Consider the following 20,206-nt stretch of genomic DNA (forward strand, 5'->3'; position numbering starts at 1 on the left):
ATTTGGGTACAATTGATATCAGTCCAACACCAAATTTCCCATCAAAGAACACAGGATATTACTATGTTTGATTAGATACATCTTTTTGTAGTCCCAGGAATGTCTATGATATTCTTTATAGAAGACCTAATGATTAAACACAAATAAAATAGCTGTAACTTTTAAAGCTGTAAGCCTGAAGTTCATAAAATGAAAACTAAAATTTCTATTGACAAAAATTACAATCATTTGCTTTCTTTTAAATATCTTAAAAAATTACACTATAAATAGTCAGTCATATTGTCTTCCCCACTAAATTTTTTCATTGGAGTACATTTGTACCATATCAAGTGTTTAATACTATACCTAGTGATTTATCTTTTTAAACTCTACAACAAGGAGAAATCATCCTGGTACTAACCTGGGTAATCACAATTCAACAGAATGGAAAAGCCAATGCCCCAAATACAAGAAAAATTAAGTTCTATTTATTCCTTTCTCTCTTTTCCTTAGTCATTTTAATTTAAATTAAAATTTAATTAAATCATTTCCCCTTCCTAAACTCTCTCCAACCCCATCCCTCCCATTTCTTCCCTCTGTTATTCTCTTTCAAATCCATGGCCTTTGATTGTCATTGTTAGATAGATATAGATATAGATATAGCTGAAGATATAAATACATAAATATATAAGTAAACCCACTTGAGTGCATTTAGTGTTGCATGTAGTCATGTGATTTCAGGGCTGACCACTTGTACTATAGAACCAATTAAGAGACTAATCCCTGTGGAAGTCTAATTCTCCCTCTCATGATAGCCCTTACTTTCCTGTAGTTCTTTGTCTAAGGGTAAAACTCCATGGAGATTTGCCCCTTCCAATGTTAGTATATCTATTAGTGCTATTGTTTTGGGTCTTGTTTAGGCAGCCATTTTGTTGTGGTATCTTGGGTATAACCGACCTGCTGTCTCTAGGAGACATAATCTTCACAGTTATTTTATTTCTTAAAGACTGTGTGTCCTCATCTATTTTTCTTAATTTGCCTTGCCAGTCCTCAACTGAAGTAAAATACTGGATAAAGGGTCAACAGACTTTTAAGTTTTTATGTGACCTAAATAATACTTGGGAAGAACCCAGCCATGAGTACTAATCATGCAAAGTACTATAATCATTGAAATTCAATTCCTGGTGAATCTGTAGTATTTCCTAAATCAAGAAGATGAGGTCCATATAATATACTAAGGCATATGACACACACATTTAAAACTGCATTCCAGCCCACTTCTGTATGACATAAACCAACTACATTTTGGTGTACTTTTAAATACCCTTGCAAGTATTTCTCTACTATATCGCTGATTTATTATAGGGACGAAAAATATTATATATACAATATATGCAAAGTTATATACAAATGTATAAAAAAACAAAACTGTAGTGTATTGGTAGCTTCTCATAGATAAATAAATTTTATTTTTCTTTGCCTTAAAAAGAGGGGAAACTGTGAGAATTGAATATATCAACTTACATCATAATTAGTAATGATTATATTTTTATATCCATAATATGTTTTATAAATTTAAAACACAAAATCTATTCTAAAACTAAAAATGTATTCCAAACTATGTTTTTATGGATCACTATTTCCCAACTTCCCTAAGCTACACACTGATAATGTCTGAAAATATTTTCCTAATTGATTAATCTGAACAGTGGCACTTGTACCATTTTCACCCCTAAGAGACGAGTGAAAATGATTTCTAAGCTCACTGAAAGTACGGCTTTAAAAGCTGTCATCACAACACAGCTTCTGCATACACTAGGCACATTTGCTTTTTCCACTGAGATAAATGAGTTAGCTTATTTCCAGGTTATTGTGTAGTGATCTTAAAACATTTTGAAATATAACTTCTCTTTGTTCAAGATTAGGTATACAAACCCTGAGCCTCATTCATGAATACATTCTGGTTTCTGCCTCCGGAACTGAGACATAAGACCCCAAGCTTCATGTCATGGATGTATTCTGCTCCCTGACTCTGGGATTAGAAACTACTGTTCTTTGATGTCCCATTTGGTCTTTGGTTAATAACTGGTTTAGGTCTACTCTCCCAGAGGTGACTGCAATTCTCTTCAGTGGTTTTAAATGAAAGAAGTATTTCGAGAAATGAAAGGATTTCTATAAGTGCAAGTTGCCACTGGTTATTAAAATAAAAGCTTTTTTCATATACTGCCTGTCAGCCATAGCACTTAGCAACCTACAGGGCAGCTATTTACTAAAAACAGGAACTCGGTAATTGAAGCTCATATATACTGCATCCCCAGGCCTGCACCAAGGCACACTACAAAAGGTTGAGCTAATTGCTTTGTAAGCCACTGAAGTTTCTACTTCAGCATACATTGCTGTCAAATATATTTGAGCCATCATGTTGCAGTATTAATATTTTGTATGTGATTCTCTACTGTTTTAGAAAGGAAGTATCTGCAGTTTGAGTAAGAATGAACAATATTACTCCTCAACTAAACAAAGGTTAGCTTTAGATAAACACCACTGAGGAGACTGTTTCAAAAGAAGATGTGGTAGCTGAGTAACCTGTTAGCCAGCTATTTCTTCTGTGACTTTTATCTACTCACCATCCTCATTGTCTGTCCTCCTCCCTCCGTTCCTCTTTCAGCCATCTCTTCATCTTAATGTTTTCCCCTTTCTCTTCTTTTTCTTCTTCTCGGTTTCAAAGTGTAATCAACACTGTAGGATTTAGAAATTTGTTTTTGATTCCACAGAATAAAAGTGAGATCATAACCTTTTAAATAAAAACCTTTTAAAAGATGACCAGTAACAGTCTCATCTAGCCTGAGATGAGTACTCATGTTCCAGATGAGTTCAATAAGTTGTGTCCAAGTAAAGTGATGTAAAGATTAATATTCTGTTTATTCCATATTCTGTAACTCCTAAATGTTATTTTTTATAATTCCTTATATGAATTATAATTATTATATAAAATATACATTTAAAAGGTAGATTGAAGAGGCTATTAAATGAAAAATTAATAGATACAAATTAAAAATGAAAACTGATAATAATATATAATAGTTTGCTACATTGACTCAAAGTATGATATATAATATATTTTATATAATGTATTTGAAATGAAACTCTGCTACTACAAATTCATACCATTGTAATGATGCTCTGTTAAAATCTTTGTACTTTAATAAATATCCAATTATTCATCAAAAATTAAAAATTGTTAGCTAGATATAGTGATAATACTTGTAATACTTATGAGTATTACATGAGTCCAAGACCAGCCTGATATACATAGAAAAATGTATTAATTTTTTAATATATCTTTAAAATATATATATTTTAGAATATATATGAAAGAAAAATATCCTTCAGTTTTAGAATGTTAGAACCTATATTTAAGTTAATATTTATTATTTCAGAATATCTATACTTAACCAAAATTATGAGTAGACTCAAATTAAGGTACTTTAGTTTTCCCAGATATATCTCCCCATAATATACGTGACTCTGAGTCCATTGTTAAAATCCCATATATATTTCCATCTCTGCTTTAAAAATCTTAGAGTATTAAGACTCTCCTCAGCTGACATCCTTGAAGCTGACATCGTCTTGTGACTGAGCAGATAGCAGCAAGAAATTCAATTACGGCAAGTCAGCTCTGTCATTGCACCTGTCGGCTTGCACGGAAAATGATTTGTAAATTGGGCTTTATCTTTCCCGTCCCATAAATCTGCTGTCCATAATTGACACTTGTCAACATAGATGAATAGTGGGAGAAAGAAAACAGAAAGTAAATGAGTGGCCCACCTGGGAAAACGATGTCTTGCTGCCCGCGGGAGTCATTTACAAACAGCGGTACCCAGAGACCAGAGTATGCATCCACAAGCAGGTGGCATGCATTTTCCTGCTCAGAAACACAGTCCGGGGCTGAATCATAATGAAGACAAGATGCAGTAATGACAATTAACACATAGCAGTTTTCAGAGGATAGAAATAGTACTTCTGAGGAAATGAGAGTGCCCTTACTGTGTTGAAGCCCAGCGCTGCTGCACATTTCTAAGTACCGGGTTGGTGTCTGACCTGTCAGAACACATTCATGCAGCAAGCATTTGCCCTGTCTAGGGAGTTGATATTGTCACTTGTTACACAGTTCAGCATCAGCGCAAAGTTGTTGGATACCAGTGTTGACAGATTGGTTTTTAAAAGACATAAAAACGATGATATTTTCTTTCAAATGTCAAAGAAGCAGTGTTTTATAAAGATGATCTTGGGAGCAAGCACAAACCACAGAAACATGACAGAAAATCCCTCAGGTTTCATTTGCCTAAATGGCTTAGCTTCACATTTTCTTCTAATGTTTATCTTAAACTTCAAGTGCTCAATTTTAAACAACTGAAATAATTTTAGAATGCATTAATAATCGTGATGTTAAAATACCTTGTGATTTGAAAAAAAATCATTTTAAATTATCACCAGAATTGTGATGGTTTAAAATAAAAATATAAGTACATAAACTTAAATGATAACAGATGGAGTACTTTGCAAACTAAATTAACTAACTGAATTATGGTTTCAAATCATTAGCTACACAAGATGATTTTGCATTCTTGTCTACATTATACACAACTTATCAACAATTCTATTCTTTATGTATGCCTTTTTATTTTAAAATATTTAATTTATTATGAAAACAATTTTTTAATTACTATGAATATTTCATCTCAATCACTGCCATTTTTATAATTCATAGGTATGAACTTGAAAGCATAACACCTTCCTTACTATCTTTGCTTTCCACAATCAGCATGAACATAAAATTTGTATCTCATCAAAAATTAGAGCAAAGCTTTACAAATCGAACATTGGAAGGAGGATTATTCATTTTGAACACCCTCATCAGGGCTTTTTCCTCTATCACTAGTGGCTCAGTGAACTATTTGTTGATCTAGCTAATGTTTGCAGGAATGAAGCATGTTTATATTTATGATATAAATGTGATAAGATTTTGGCTAAGAAATTAAGCCACTTCTCCGTGGGGTCGTTGTGAAATAGCTGATGTGTAGATGCTATAATGACATCCCGGACTTTTGGGGGGAGTGATAAAGCAATATGTATTAACAGCATGATGCCAAGGTCAGCAGCCAAGGTCAGCTTGTCTCAAAATTCTTTTCTTCCTCACTCCACCTCCCAAGTGTGCCAACCATGCTTGTTTCTTCCTGTAATTCCTGAGAGCTGAATCAAAGCACTTTAAAGCATCCAAGTAACAAAAGCATGGGGGGTGCTTTAGAAAAGTTAGTGTAGAAATCATAAAAATGGTTTGAGTCACATTTTTATCACTTAGCATAACAAATAAGTCTTTGAAAAGAAAATTCACTATAATCAAGAATATTAGACTATAATAAGCATTCAGCAATCACAATTATACATTTTATAGTAAATATTATTCTTACATAAGAATTTGTTTTTATGAGTAATTTGTAAGTTTGGATAGCTTCTAAAAAATCATGTTCTAAGTGAGTTGATTCAGCAGGTAAAGGTACATGCAACCAATTCTGTCATTCTGAGGTCCCAGAAACCCACATAGTGGAAGAAGAAAACTGATTCTTTGAGTATCTTCTGACCTCCACACATATGTCATATAATGAGTGTGCCCACATATGCATGCCTGACACATACAAATAAATATAAAAAATTTTAATCATGTTCACTACTAACAGAAAAAACTGAAATCAGTATCATTATAAACTTTTAGCTTGCAACAGGATGAAGTAATGGAAATGCATTAAATTTTGTTGTATATTAGAAGTTAATTTTGCACATTATTTTCTTCCTTTCTTAATTATTGAGGTTATTGCTAAACATTGCTTAATTTTCAGAATCACTATTGTCATAAGTATTATTTCAATATTATATATTAAAACAAGCAGTTAATGGCAGCTTAGCAGTTGGGGTATGATATCATAATTAATAATTGAGAGTGCAATGCCTGAACAGTTTGGTCATGACTTCAAGTCCTGTGAAGGAGGCAGGAAACAGCTTCAGTCAAGACAGACTTGAAAGTGCAATCTGTTCGCTCTGGGATGTTATGCAGTTCAACTCTTTATTCATCTTATACTTTGCTCATATGTGTGTAGCCACGTGTGTGTGTGTGTTTTTGGTGGCTGGGTGCTCTGTTTTGTTTTTATGTGAGGAATAATGTATCATACAGTTCTCCAAGCTAGCCAATGTCGTGCAGAGTAACAATAATTCCTAGTCGTTTTCAAAATATATGATGCATTATATACAAATCTTTATGGGATATTATATGACATTTGATAAATCTTCACATTGTATGACTATATGAATTCCATATATTCAACAACTCATTTTTGTTTAAAAAAAAGTCCTAATTCTTTTATCATTTTGAGTTAATCAGTACAGTGCCATCCATAGTCAGGGTGATTATTTCTTAAAGACGGTAGCCTCTCACCAAAGCAAGTAGTCCTTATGTGTTTTGTAGTGGTGGAATTATATTTTTCAACTTATGTTAAGAAGTACTTTTAGCTATGTGATTATGTGCTTAAGGTTTAACTATCTTTTGATTTTGAATTTATATATATATATGTGTGTGTGTGTATATATATATATATATATATATATATGAGCTAGAAGTCTCTTAATTTCAGAACCCCTTACTTTAAAATAGAGTATAAAAATTTGCTATTCCAAATAAATTCTTAATAAGTACCAACCACAGAAAATGACTTTCATTTTTCATTGATATGAACAGTTTCTAAATAAAGTATGTTTCAGTATTCCTTTGTTTGCCATCTGTGACATATTAAAACAGAAATGAAGGATGTTTTCATAAGTATTACAGAATTTCTCACAGAGTGATACCACTGGAAAATATTTATGTCTGGACAGAATGAATATATACTCACTTGAAAGAGAAATTGAGCATGCTGGTCAGTGAACTGGACAGATGAAATGAACATCTGCAGAGTGGTATTTGCAACAGCCATTATTGGGATGTTTCATGGCTATACTTATAATGTGCCATTGCAAGTTTCTGTTTTTATTTTTCTGCTAATAAGGACATAAAGATCAGATATATAATATGAATTACCTGAATGCTCATATTAGTTTCTGCTAAACCATGAATATTAAAATCTAGGAAATTGTTCATCATGAGGGTCCAAGGCAACTGTTGCAGCAGTGAGAGAGGCCTTAGCTGTGAGCATGTAATGACTGCATACAGCTTTCACATTCCAGGAAACAGATATTGGCAAATCTTGGGCATAGTTTGTGAGTAGTCTGCCAGTTTAAGGAAAAGGATCTCTAAAAAAGGATGTTTAACCTAAAATTAACACTAAAAGGAGAAAACAAGGAAAGAATTGTTCCTATCTACAGGAAAACCTACTGTGGTTTAAAATTGTAAAACTGCTCCCAAGTCCTGATTTATAAAACTTTGTGTAACATTCATGACCCATGGTTCTTATGTGTCTCAACAGTCTTAGACAGCTATGTTGGGTCTATGCAGCCATGATGTGACACTGAGGATTCTGGAGGAGGTTGTCTAAGAAAATGCATCACCACCTCTGTCTTCCCTAGTGGTGGGAGACAATGCTAGCTTCCTTTCTGCCTTTTTTTAACACCCCTCCTGACTTTGGGGTGTAGCATACTCAGCCTGATGTTAAAAATATATTGCACAGCCTGGAAATGAAAAAGTGAGCAATAAACAAATTTCCAAAGTTTGCTGGAAACATTTGCTTTTCTGTCTTAACTCTGAAGCACTCCACACTGCCTCACCATTCTTTGTGCAAGCGGCGTGTGTGTGATGGTGTCTCCTGGCAGCCATATTACAACTGCAAGAAGCAAGTAATTAGAATGATATTGTTCTAATATTCTTTTGTTCATCAAACATATCAACCGCCAGCAGAATACATCTTTATGAAAAAAAAGAAAGAAACAAAATCTGAAAATACAGTTTCTTTTGGTGTTCTTACAGCCAAACAAATTCTACATTAGAAAATGTTGGCTTACTTTTTTAAAATTTCTTATGAATTTTATTTTTTTTGTTTTTGTTTTTTGTTCTTTTTTTTGGTAGGCATACTTTTAAAAATGTTTTAATTTACATTTCTTTTATATTTTTCTCCCTACTCCACCCCAATCCCTTCCAACACCCCAACACCAGGTAGGAGAGGGAATGGGTTAGTAGGGGCACAGTTCTCCTAGCTGTTTCCTACTGGTTAGGGCCCTTGGGTTCCTTGGAGCCAGTCCAATCCTTGTTTCAGGAGATCACCAACTTCTTGTCTCACAACAGCAACCAGGAGCAGTCAGGGGGAAGCAAGAACAGCCTTGCTCTGTCTCGGAGCTCCATACTCTCTGGGCTCTGGCATTTATTCTCTCTGCAGAGTCCTTAGACTCAAAATATCTGCAGCTGGCAAAGAGCTCCTCTCAGAGCCTGCATGAGGCAAATAGTTTGCTGCTGTAAAACATCTGAATCAGTCCCACATCCCACACCTGGGACCAAAACAAAAACATGTTTATATCCACAACAGAAAAAGGCACTTGAGAGGTAGATAGAAAGACAGAGGAAGATATAGAGACAGGGATATCCAGGTAATAAATATATTCCAATTCATAGGCCAATTAAAGTACACTCAAATACAACTTGCTTTATTTTGGACAATCATAAACTCAATCTTTTTTTCCCATGAATCCCAGGATTATCACCACATTTCTGTGTTATAATTCATCACTGTCTTGTGTTAATACAGTGGCATCATAGACAAGAGGGTCAAAGGACATATCCAGTAGGCCAATGGGCCATCTCCTGGTTATCTCATAAAAGTAGAAATGAAGATGCCATCTTTTTTTGTATTTATCTCCTCTACTTCCACCACTCCCATTTCTTTTGTGGGTGAGAGTGTGTGCCTTGCTTGTATGGCATGTACAGTGATACACATGTATGCAGAGGCCAGAGGAAGATGCCCAGTGTGCTGCTCTATCACACTCTACTTTGTGACTTTGACAGGGGGTCTTTCACTGAACCCAGAACTAGGCTGGTGTTCAGCAAGTCCCAGTAAGGCTCTGTCTCTCACCCTGACAATCAAAAGTTTACAGACATGTTTGAACACACCTGGCTTTCTGATCAAGCTTTTGGGGTTTGAAGCAATTTTGAGGGTCCTCAAGCAATTTTTCTTAACAGAGATATCTCTCCAAACTCATAGTTAGCTATTAAGATGGTGGTTATTTCTTTGTGGCTAAAACTAGTTTTTAATAATAGTCATTGTATACAACAGAGAGAATGGAGCAGGCCAGGTCACAGGCAGAAATTGATCTGCACAGGTTTCTTGATGGAGATACCAGACTATTGGGAGGATCTAATGTGGAGAGCATAGCGAGGAGGAGCTAGAAAGGAGGACCTACTGAGGAGGAGCATGAGAGAAGGAACCAGAGAGGGGAAACCAATGAGGAGGGTACACTTAGGGGCAGCCAGTGAAATCCTAATTCCTATTTTGGTGCATCTGTATACTCTAGCATCATTGGTTTTTATTCATTGTTTCTTCCTGTTTGTTTGTTTGTTTGTCATAACTACTACTGGTATTAAGATAAATTCATTTTCAACATGTTTTGGGTGTGCACAATATTTTAACAGTATTTATCAAAGAGTATGTGAGCTAGTCAAGCAATCAGTTGTTTGAGTTATTGTTTCTTTTAGGGAAGAGACATCCAAGACAAAAAGATTAATTATGAATGAATTTTTGAAACAAAACCTATTGGAAATTGGTACCTTTCCCTACCTATTTATTGTGAGCTGTATTGTCCAGGTGCACAAAAGTCACTCCTGGGTATAAGCAGCCACTATAGGAAGCTGTCTTAATCTCCTCATTTGTACTTCAGAGGAGTCTTAAATCTGGTGTGGTACTCAGGACTTACTATTGAACAGTATAAACTTAGTAAGTTTATATTTTTAAAAACAGATGGAGCAGTTGAAATGATAACTTTTCAACTCGTCTTTTTAATTGACATAAAAATGGTGAGGCTTTCTCTCCTGAGTCCCTTGCTTTGTTCTGCCTCATCTCAGAATGTGAGGCCCAATGTGGTTCATTTTATTGTTCAAGTTTACACAGCAAAAATGCAGTGAAGTCCATTGCAAAGCTAGTAGGTTGTCCCTTAAGCTCACCCTTCTGCACTCTACACCAACATTCAAGAAACATCAGAAAAACTGAGGAGCTAAAGTATAAACATACATAGTGTGCCTAGCAACTAAAATAATATCATAGCTGAAGTAGGGGGAAATGTTGTTTTTGACTGGTTGTTACTTGAACCTGTTGACCAGAAAAATCATGGTCTTTAACCTGGATTCATATTATCTACCTACAAGTTGTCTTGTATATACAAATATCTCTGGACATTACATATATGATGCCACCACCCCACATAAGTAATCTGGCTGCAGATTGTACCGCTCAAACATAAAGTTACAATTCATAAGGCTAAAAGTAAAATATTTTGTTGTTTGCCTCTTCACTGTCCCAAAAGTTTTGCTGGCACCTGGCTTACATTGTATCTGTTATTTAGTTTTACTTTCAAACTGTGTATTACTACATTCCTATTTTTACTTTTTTCTGAGTAAAGATTTTCTTAATGGGTGCTTGGATATAGCTTAGTTGATGGAGTATTTGTTTAGCAAGTGTGAAGCCCTGGGCTCAAGCCCCAGTTTATATATAAACTGGATATGCCTTTGCATACTTGTGACCTCAGGATTCAGGAAGTAGATACTGGAGAATGGGGAATTAAAGGTCATTCTCAGATACATAGGACATGTAAGACTGAACTGGGATACATGAGACCCTGTCTCTCACTCACACACACACACACACATACATACACACACACACAAAAGAGCCCTGTTTTCTAGACTTCATTATCCATCATCTCTGTCATCTGTAGAATTCTTTATTTACGCTATAATCACTAGTGGAAAAATTATATGCTGAAGTTCTGAATGAACATAGCCCTCATCAGAAAATCAATAGAAATGTTATGGCGATCTGCTTTCTGGGCATTTTACTGTAACAGTGAAGGGTACTTGACCAATACTGTAGTTCTTTGAAAAGATGCTCCTACTCAAAATGTCAGTATAGAACAGATAAGTAGCTTTTCTCAGAAGAAAGCATTCAAGGAAGCTGTATAGGAAAATAAATGCTTCTTTCAACAAGAAACCTTGCTAAGAAAGAATACCAGTTAAGCAACACATAAAAGGGGACTTATGGCATGGTTGGTGTGTATCTGACACAACCAGTCAATCTGTGTCTTAGAGGGCATATGCTCTAGAATTCTTTGAATAACAATGACTTTACTCTGTTTTCTTTCATACCAGTAATTCTAAGTGAATCTTGACCCTTGTCCCATCTTGTCTCTAGGTCACCACTTTCCACCTGTAAACAGCAGACTACTCTAAAATATTTCATTCTCCTTAGAAATTTATGTTAGCTAACTGGTGCTAAGGCAGCTTTATCCATCTTAATCTATTGCAGAAAGTGGTAGGAAATGCCCATGCTTATTAGTAAGAACATGGTCTAATAAACATGGCATCTCTGTATGGAACACAGCAACTGATAAAAAATACTGCAAGACTGCGTGTGTTAAATGATTCACCCCCTGAAGATCTCCAGGAAGAAACATCAAGATTCAAAAATAGTCATTCAACTTCTTTAGCTCTGTAGATTTTAGTATGTTTATCCTATATTATATGGCTAATATCCACTTATAAGTGAGTAAATACCACACATGTCTTTCTGCTTCTGGGTTACCTCACTCAGGATGAGCTTTTTTAGTTCATTCAGAAGGACAAACAGGATGAACACTGGAAGCCGTAGAAGACAGGGAACAGAATGGGAACCTACCACAGCTGTCCTCTAAAAGACGCTGTCCAGCAGAAAATCGAAGCAAATGCAGAGACTCACAACTAAACTTTTGACAGAGCACAGGTAATCTTATGGAATGAGGGGCGATACAGAAGGACCTGGAGGGGACAAAAGCCACATAAGGAGACCAATAAAGCCAAAAAAGCTGGGTCGAGAGGGAAATGCAGAGACTAATGCATCAACAAAAGACCAGGCATAGAGAGGACCTAGACGCTCTGCTCAGATGTAGCTCATAGAGAGCTCAGTCTCCATGTAGGTTCCATGTGGGTAAGGGGAGAAAAGACAGTTTCTGACATGAACTTAGTTGCCTGCTCCTTAATCACTTCTCCAAGGTAGAGTGACTAGCCAGCCCACAGAGAAAAAGGATCCAGACATTCTTTATTGTTGTTATTATTATTATTAATTACAGTTTATTCACTTTGTATCACCCCTGTAGCTCCCTCCCTCCACCTCTCCCAATCCCACCCTCCCTCCCCCTTCTCCACCTATCTCCCTCTCCAAGTCCACTGATGGGGAAGGTCCTCCTCCCCTTTCTTCTAATGTTAGGTCTTCTAATCTATCAGGTCTCATCAGAGCTGGCTACATTGTCTTCCTCTGTGGCCTGGTAATGCTGCTCCTCCCTCAGGGGGAGGTGATCAAAGAGCAGGCCAATCAGTTAATGTCAGAGACAGTTCCTGTGCCCATTACTATGGAAGCCACTTGGACACTGAACTGCCATGGTCTACATCTGTGTAGGGGTTCTAGGTTATCTCCATGAATGGTCCTTGGTTGGCGTATCAGTCTCAGAAAAGACCTCTGTGCCCAGATATTTTGGTTCTGTTGCTCTCCTTGTGGAGCTCCTGTCTTCTCAAGGACTGTTTATCTCCCGTTCTTTCATAAGATTTCCTGTACTCCGCTGAAAGTTTGGCTGTAAGTCTCAGCATCTGCTCTTATATCCTGCAGGGTCGAGCCTTTCAGAGGCCCTCTGTGGTAGTCTCCTTTCCTGTTCCCTGTTTTCTCCCTCTTCTGATGTCCATCCTCTTTGTCTTTCAGAATAGGGATTGAGAATTTTAGCCAGAGCCCTCCTTCTTGATTAGTTTCTTTAGGTATACAGATTTTTGTATGTTTATCCTATATTATATATCTAATATCCTTTTATGAGTGAGTGTATACCCTGTGTGTCTTTCTGCTTCTGGAATACCTCACTCAGGATGATCTTTTTTAGTTCCCACCATTTGCCTACAAATTGGTAGCAGCTTTATTTGTAAGAGCCAGAAGCTGGAAACAACCCAGATGCCCCTCAGTTGAGGAATGGATATAGGAATTGTTGTACATCTACACAATGGAATATTACTCATCAATAAAAGAAAACAACAAGGAAATCATGAAATTTGCAGGCAAATGGTAGGAACTGGAAAAGATCCAGGCATTCTTGATGGACCTGATAGGCTAAGGAAAGATGAGAGGAAAGGAAGAAGACTGCCTAGCAGTGGACTAGGAGAGGAGGATAGGGAAGGAAAAGAGATGGAGAGTGCAACTGGGAGGAGATGTAGGAAGGAGCTACACCTGGACACCTGGGATACAAAGTGAATAAATTGTAAATAATAATAATAATAAAAAGAAAAATAATTTCCTTAGGACTAAAAAATCCATTCATTTGGGGTTACTTTATCTATTTTCTGAAGGATATCAAAGAAACTGTCAAGAGTGGTTACATTAATAAAAAAACAACTTCCAAAATAGAGTATACAAAGCATGTCAAGGAGAGTGTTTCATGTTTACTTTTGACTTTTAAGGTTATATAGTGTGTATGTGCCCTTGCCATTTTAAAAGAGGTAATTAAGACTCTACCCAGCATGGTATCAAAGCAGATGCTGAGACTCATAGCCAAACTTTGGGCAAAGTTCAGGGAATCTTTTGAAAGAAGGGGGAGATGAAAGACCTGGAGAGGACAGGAGCTCCACAAGGAGAGCAACAGAACCAAGAAATCTGGTCCCAAGGGTCTTTTCTGAAACACATATTCCAGCCAAGGACCATTCATGGAGACAACGTAGAACCCCTGCAGAGATGTAGCCCATGGCAGCTCAGACTCCAAGTGGGTTCCCTAGTAAGGGGAACAGAGGCTGTCTCTGACATGAACTCAGTGTCTGGCTCTTTGATCATCTCCCCCAGAGGGCGAAACAGCCTTACCAGACCACAGAGGAGGACGATGCAGAGAGTCCTGATGAGACCTGATAGGCTAGGGTCAGATGGAAGGGAAAGAGGACCTCCCCTATTAGTGGTCTGGGGGAGGAGCACAGGGGTAGAAGAAGGAGGGAGGGAGGGCAGGATATGGAGGGGATGAGGGAAAGTGCTACAACTGGTATACAAAGTGAATAAATTGTAATTAAAAAATAAATAACAAATAAAAATATGTAAAAAAATCTACTTGTTCTAACCTCTTCAGGTGCCAACAGGTTCTACCGTTTTTTTGTTGTTGTTTTGTTTTGTTTTTTAAATAGCAGATACGGTCAGTGTTTCCCCATTCCCTTTAAACTTCCTCCTCACTGGGGCAGAATCTTTTATAAATGACTTAAAAGGAAGAAGGATATTTTGGCTCATGGTTTCGGGATTCCATCCCATCGTGATTATCCCTGTTGAATCTGGGCCTGTGGAAAGGCACGGAATTGTAGTGGCTGGAGTATGTATGTGGCAGAGGTTTCTAACCCCATAGCAAACAGGAAGAAAAAAAATCAGGACCAGGTGTAGCCTTCAAAAGCATGTCCTCAGTGACCGTACTTCTTGCAGAGATGCCCAACTCTCTACTTTCCACCACCTCCCAGGACAGAGATGCACATGGGGCTTTAATTATGTTTCCGCTGCCTACTCTCAGGAGATGAAGTACCTGGAATTATTAGTCATGTAGGGGCCAAAGTGAGAAATGAGACTTGAATGCATAGGCTTCCCTGGAGACTGTCTCTCTCTAATAGGATGTTTCATGATGTCTGTGTGCCCTCACTTCTTCAAAATTACGTAGGAATAACTACATCTGCCTTGTAGTGTCATAATACAGAAAAGAGATTCAAAATGAAAACCCTAAGAATTATGTGGATGTTTGTATTATATGAGCAAAGAATTTTCCATGTCCCTAAGGGTCAAAGAAAAATCCTTTCTACATATAGAAAATGTCAAACAAATATTGGTTGACAGCAGCTAGACCAGGAAAAGAATTCCCTTATATACTGATTGAAAAGCTAGATAATTTCTCTCATAGCGCTTCCTAACCTTTCCTCACTGTCCTTTGATGCTGTTTCCTATGTCCTCTGTGAACAGGTCTATGTGAGGAGGAAGTCTCACTAAAGGAAGTTGCCTGATTTATATCTGCCTATCTTCAGAAGTTTATACCCAGAGAATTTTTTTACAGATTAAAAATGACCAGGAATTACAAATTACTAACTGATGCTTTAACAGTCCTTCAAAAAAGATTGGTGGAATTATGTGTTTGAGATCTCCGCCAACAGGAGTCTTCACAACTCACCACACTAACCCTCACACATTTTACAGAGAGGCTTTGCTGCACATCTAAACAGTAGTTAACAATTACCTAGTGATTCTAGAGAAGAAAATTTGATTCTCATTGATATGTTGGCAGATCATTTCCATAATTGTTGCATTAAATTAGTGGAGTTCTGATCAAATGGTACAGCAGCCATGTTGTGAGTTCTGTTTTCTACTATATTACCTGGCTTGAAATATTCTGGCATTGCTTCTGCATGCCCTTAAGGAGTTGTCTTTCCAAGATGCTTTGGTGCTTCCTAAAGGACTGAAATTCCCATTTTTCTGCTGTCAGCCAGGGTCAGTACTTAAATCCTAAAGCCTGCATCCTTAACTTATTGTGGCCCATAGGGCCCTCCACTAATGGTATAGTGATTCTTCTTCTGGACTCAGATCACTCTGTCTTCCCCCAACACACATCTCCGACTCTAACTTAGCATCTTTCCATATTAAAGTCTGTGGTTTCTCTTTTATCTGCAGTGTCCTTTCTGGTGTCACCATACCTCCTACACTGTGTTTTGAAATAGTTCTTTTCTCTCCTTCATGCAGGAAATTTTCTATATCTATACACACACACACACACACACACACAAATAGATATGCTTAACATTTTAACAAGGGAAAAAATGAAAACCTTGTTCTATAATTTAAATGTAACTTTGAAATTTAATTAGAGATTAAGATAAAAAATTGTATATGGATGTGTAGAAGTTCAATCTCTGTAAAATTGCTTTAGCTTTATACATCAATAGTTCAGCCAGGATAGATTATAAGTCCAAAGATTGATTTTACCAGATCAAAACCAAAAATATACTTTGCTGCCTCTTATTTTAATTTCATAACTCTTATGGACTTTGTTACCATTTTGTTGAGATTTACCAATTTCATCTGTGGAAATCATGTCTTAATTTCCTAAGATCATATTCTAACCAATATTTAGTGAATATTCTAAATAAAATTAACAATATTCTACATGGATTTTACATGGGAGTTTTTATATCCTTCCATGATTTGGAAGAACTTTTAAAAACCAAGAAAGTTGTATCTATTTCTATAGTTGATATTGTCATATTTGAATATTTCTAGAAATACCAGTGAGAAAAGTACCTATTAATCATTTGAAAGAAACTCTACTAAAAAATATGTTAATTGCCCCTGCCATGTTAATACTTTTAGCAAATATTTCCCTGTTCATATTATTGCTTACTACTTATTAGTTTCACATCAGTTCCAATCGAATTATATATTGATTTCATTTTAATAAGTGTGGACATTATAAATTAGTGGCATACCATGCAATTGGCTGTAAAATGTTATGTAATTTAGCTTTTAGATTTCATTTCAGAAATGAACCGTGGGTTATAATTAACATGGGTTTTAAATTGTTGTGAGTTGATTCTTGGTGAAGGTGCTCCACTGTGATTCATAAAGTAGATCAGATATGACAAGGTAACCATAGAGTCCATCGTGATTTAGCGTCAGCACACCTATGCCACTATCTTATATATATAACTTTCATTTTAAACTGAGCTTCTTGGAATCTGACAAGTTTAGAGATAGCTGTGTCTATAGACAGTTTACTTGGGAGATACCTGTCCTCTCTGACTTAAAATATTTAAACTCAGGGAAAATATTAGCATTTTTTTTTCTGAAACAAAACTTTGTATTTGAAGGAGCATTCTGCCCCACTGCTCACTATTCTCAAATGTCAGTCATTGATACTTTTGTCTCTGCCTTCTAAGATTGTATGACTGGATTTACTATCAGCAACAGTTTCAAAATCAAATGAGTGCACACACACAAAAACAACAATGAGTCCCTTATAGCCATGGCTTCATCTTGCAAAAGAGGAGAAATGTGTTGTAGCATAGTGCACCATTAGAGCAATAGGATGAATTTCAAAATATTACAGATTTCAAATGTTTTTTTTGGCACCCTTTCCCCTAAATCCTCAATTACCATAATTATATCTGTAAAAGTTCTTTTACAGTTTCAAATATTGAGTATAATTTTAGTATAACTTTCAAAAATCAAGTCTTGTTTTACATTAGAACTTGCTCTTATGTAGCAGAAACGAAGTGAGGTGTATTTATAGCCTACGTATTCTCCATAACTCTGAGAATTCAAGGCTTCCTGTCTCTTTCATGTGTTGAGACAGAAACTGAGCAGAGCTTGAAGAGTTATTGAAAACTACAGTATGTGATGAGTGCTATTTCAAAGCAGCCTGAAATCTTAAATGTGTTAAACCATGTCACCTATTTCTTTCCAACTTGATTTCACACCACACACCTAAATTATGTGCCCTAGTGAGAGATCAGCAGCCCTGTTGTGCTTGCTCTGTGCTGCTCTTTGCAGGGTTTCCACTTGGGCTGCCTTCTAGCCTTCAGAGTAATTGAGACTCTCAGAAACTCTTAAATATAATGTCACCTTCTCATTGGTTGGGATTCGTGCTTCCCAAGCTGTGGAGACTGTTCGCACATCTTGGTCCGAGAGTTGGGATAAGCATGGTCTTTCTTCATGAGTTTAGAGATAAGTTTTCACAGCTGCTGGGAGGCGAAAAAAGTTGCTGAAGATGGGTTTCTTGTTGCAAATTTGCTTCATTACAAATGTTCCATATCTGCATTTGCCTGTAAACACAGTATACTGAGAACTCCACCCGAATTTCCTTCAAGAAAAAAAGAAAAAAAAAAAATCCTTCCACCTAATCTGCCTAGTTCTTTATTAGTAATGTGGGCAGAAATGGCAGTCATGAATCTTCCCTGCCCTTCCTTCAAAACTGCAACACAAGAACGATATGAAAAATGTGTTTTCCAGACACTGATGCAAGAAAGTATTAAGAAGTAGAAGAAACAAAATACAGCCAAAGGGATAAACATCAGAAATTTGCTTAAACGGCTTTGGTGCCATATAATTGCTTTTCTGTCAGCAGGATTATTAACAATTTTGGACATTGGAAAATTAAATTAACAGCCTGAAAATATTTTACAGAAGGAGATAGAGCATGATACATGAAACATAATGACCCCACTGAAACTTGGCCAAGCCAGTGCAGCTACTCACTTAGGCAGAATAGACGACTAGTTAATCATCACCGAGCAAATTGGACAGAGCAAATTAGCTTACTGAATTCCAAAGCCTTAGCTACCAGAAAGAGGATATGCCACTAATTAGAATGAAGGAACACTACGCATAATATTATCAGCATAGAAAGAAAAAGCGAGACTTTCGCTTTGAACTGCCTTGACCAATGCATTCGGGGACCTGGGTTAATAAATGTTCACTACATATGCCAGGGTATACTGTGCATTACATAAGCTGATAGCAAGCCGTGCTCAGCTTGGCATGGAGATGCTTGGACATTTTCTAGCATCTTCACCTAAGAAGTGTAAAACTTTTCACCGAAGTTAGTTGGTTTTTGAGACTCCATACACAGGGACAGAAGCATTTATGCAGACACACACACAAATGAAACATAAAAGCATTTTAAAGTATAAACCCGTTAAGTAAAGATTGACTTCATAAACTTTTTTCTCTACAGTATTCAGATTTTTATTTCATTTGAAAAGTGTATTTCTGTTTTATGTAAAATAAATATTTGGACACAGTTTATCACTGGAGATTAATCTGAAATCATATTTTCTAGCCATAATTAGCATTCATTTGCGTAATTGTCATCCTCAGCCCCATCATTTTCATCTTGCACTAACTTGAACAATACTATCTTCTGCTGTTTGCACTTTAATTTAAATTTCTATTAAGGTTTATGAACAGTAATAAGGTCCTGTTTGAATATTCATTAGCTTTTGAATTGTGAGCTATGAAAAGGTGCATTCTTTTACCTTAATGAAACTGGCACAGCATGGGACTGATCAGTTGTGACATGTGATTTGAGGCACCCAGTGAATTTTCTCATTGTTTATTGACACATCTTGTCCAAACAGCTCCCTCGCAAGTGAGTGGAGTAATGAAGGAGAGAGTGCTGCAGCGGAGTGTGGAGCTCTCCTGGCAGGAGCCAGAACATCCCAACGGAGTCATCACGGAATATGAAATCAAGTATTATGAGAAGGTAAGTGTGAGAGAGCGGCATTCCAAACAGTGCTGGGTCTGACACCATTCGACTTTGTTGTGTGCTAGTGCTGGTCACTACAGACTATATAAGCTACTTCAGAATTTGTACTTGTGATCCACCATACTTAAAAACCACCTCCACCCTCTCTGGTTCATGATTATAATCAAGGCCTCTATTTGTTAACTCTGTGTGTCACACAAGTGAGAACTTTGTATTTGTAGTATATTTCTTCAGTGTTTTTATAATAATAATTAGACATAGGATACACAGAAACTAATCGACCCAGTACATTTTGAAAAGTGTTCCTTTCAGTCTGTTTGTTCACTTAATGACATATTAATTTATGATTTTCATAAGATCGCTGTTTCCAAATTCTGTTATATAATAGCTAATGATATTGTGCACAATGTGTATATAATGTCCTCTAACACTAAGATTCGGATGATGTTATTTCATTCCTTTAGGCTCTCTCTTGAAGTTGTAGCACACATACCAGATTATTACATTTCATTCTTCTTTTTCTATAAAAAGTAGTATCTAAAACTCATGTGCTGAAGCTTTCTATACTATACATAGAATGACCAAGTATTAATAGGAAATATATGTCTACATGACTATCCATGTATTATTCAGAGAGGAAAAAAATCTATATACCCTATTCATAAGCAATTATCTGAGTTTTACCACACAGAAAGACATTACTCAA

General features: G+C 36.4%; 1 protein-coding gene across 7 annotated transcripts in view; it reads left to right on the forward strand.

Moving 5' to 3' along the window:
- The window catches only part of Epha7 (EPH receptor A7), a 161,701-nt gene that overhangs the window by 108,492 nt on the left and 33,003 nt on the right, over nt 1-20,206 (forward strand). For all 7 annotated transcript variants that reach the window (XM_021662501.2, XM_060373414.1, XM_021662499.2 and 4 more), the window contains one exon: nt 19,373-19,497. In XM_021662501.2, the coding sequence (XP_021518176.1) occupies nt 19,373-19,497 (125 nt within the window). The remainder of the gene's footprint in view (nt 1-19,372; nt 19,498-20,206) is intronic.

This window comes from Meriones unguiculatus, chromosome 20 (assembly GCF_030254825.1).
Source record: "Meriones unguiculatus strain TT.TT164.6M chromosome 20, Bangor_MerUng_6.1, whole genome shotgun sequence".
NCBI classification, from domain to species: domain Eukaryota; kingdom Metazoa; phylum Chordata; class Mammalia; order Rodentia; family Muridae; genus Meriones; species Meriones unguiculatus.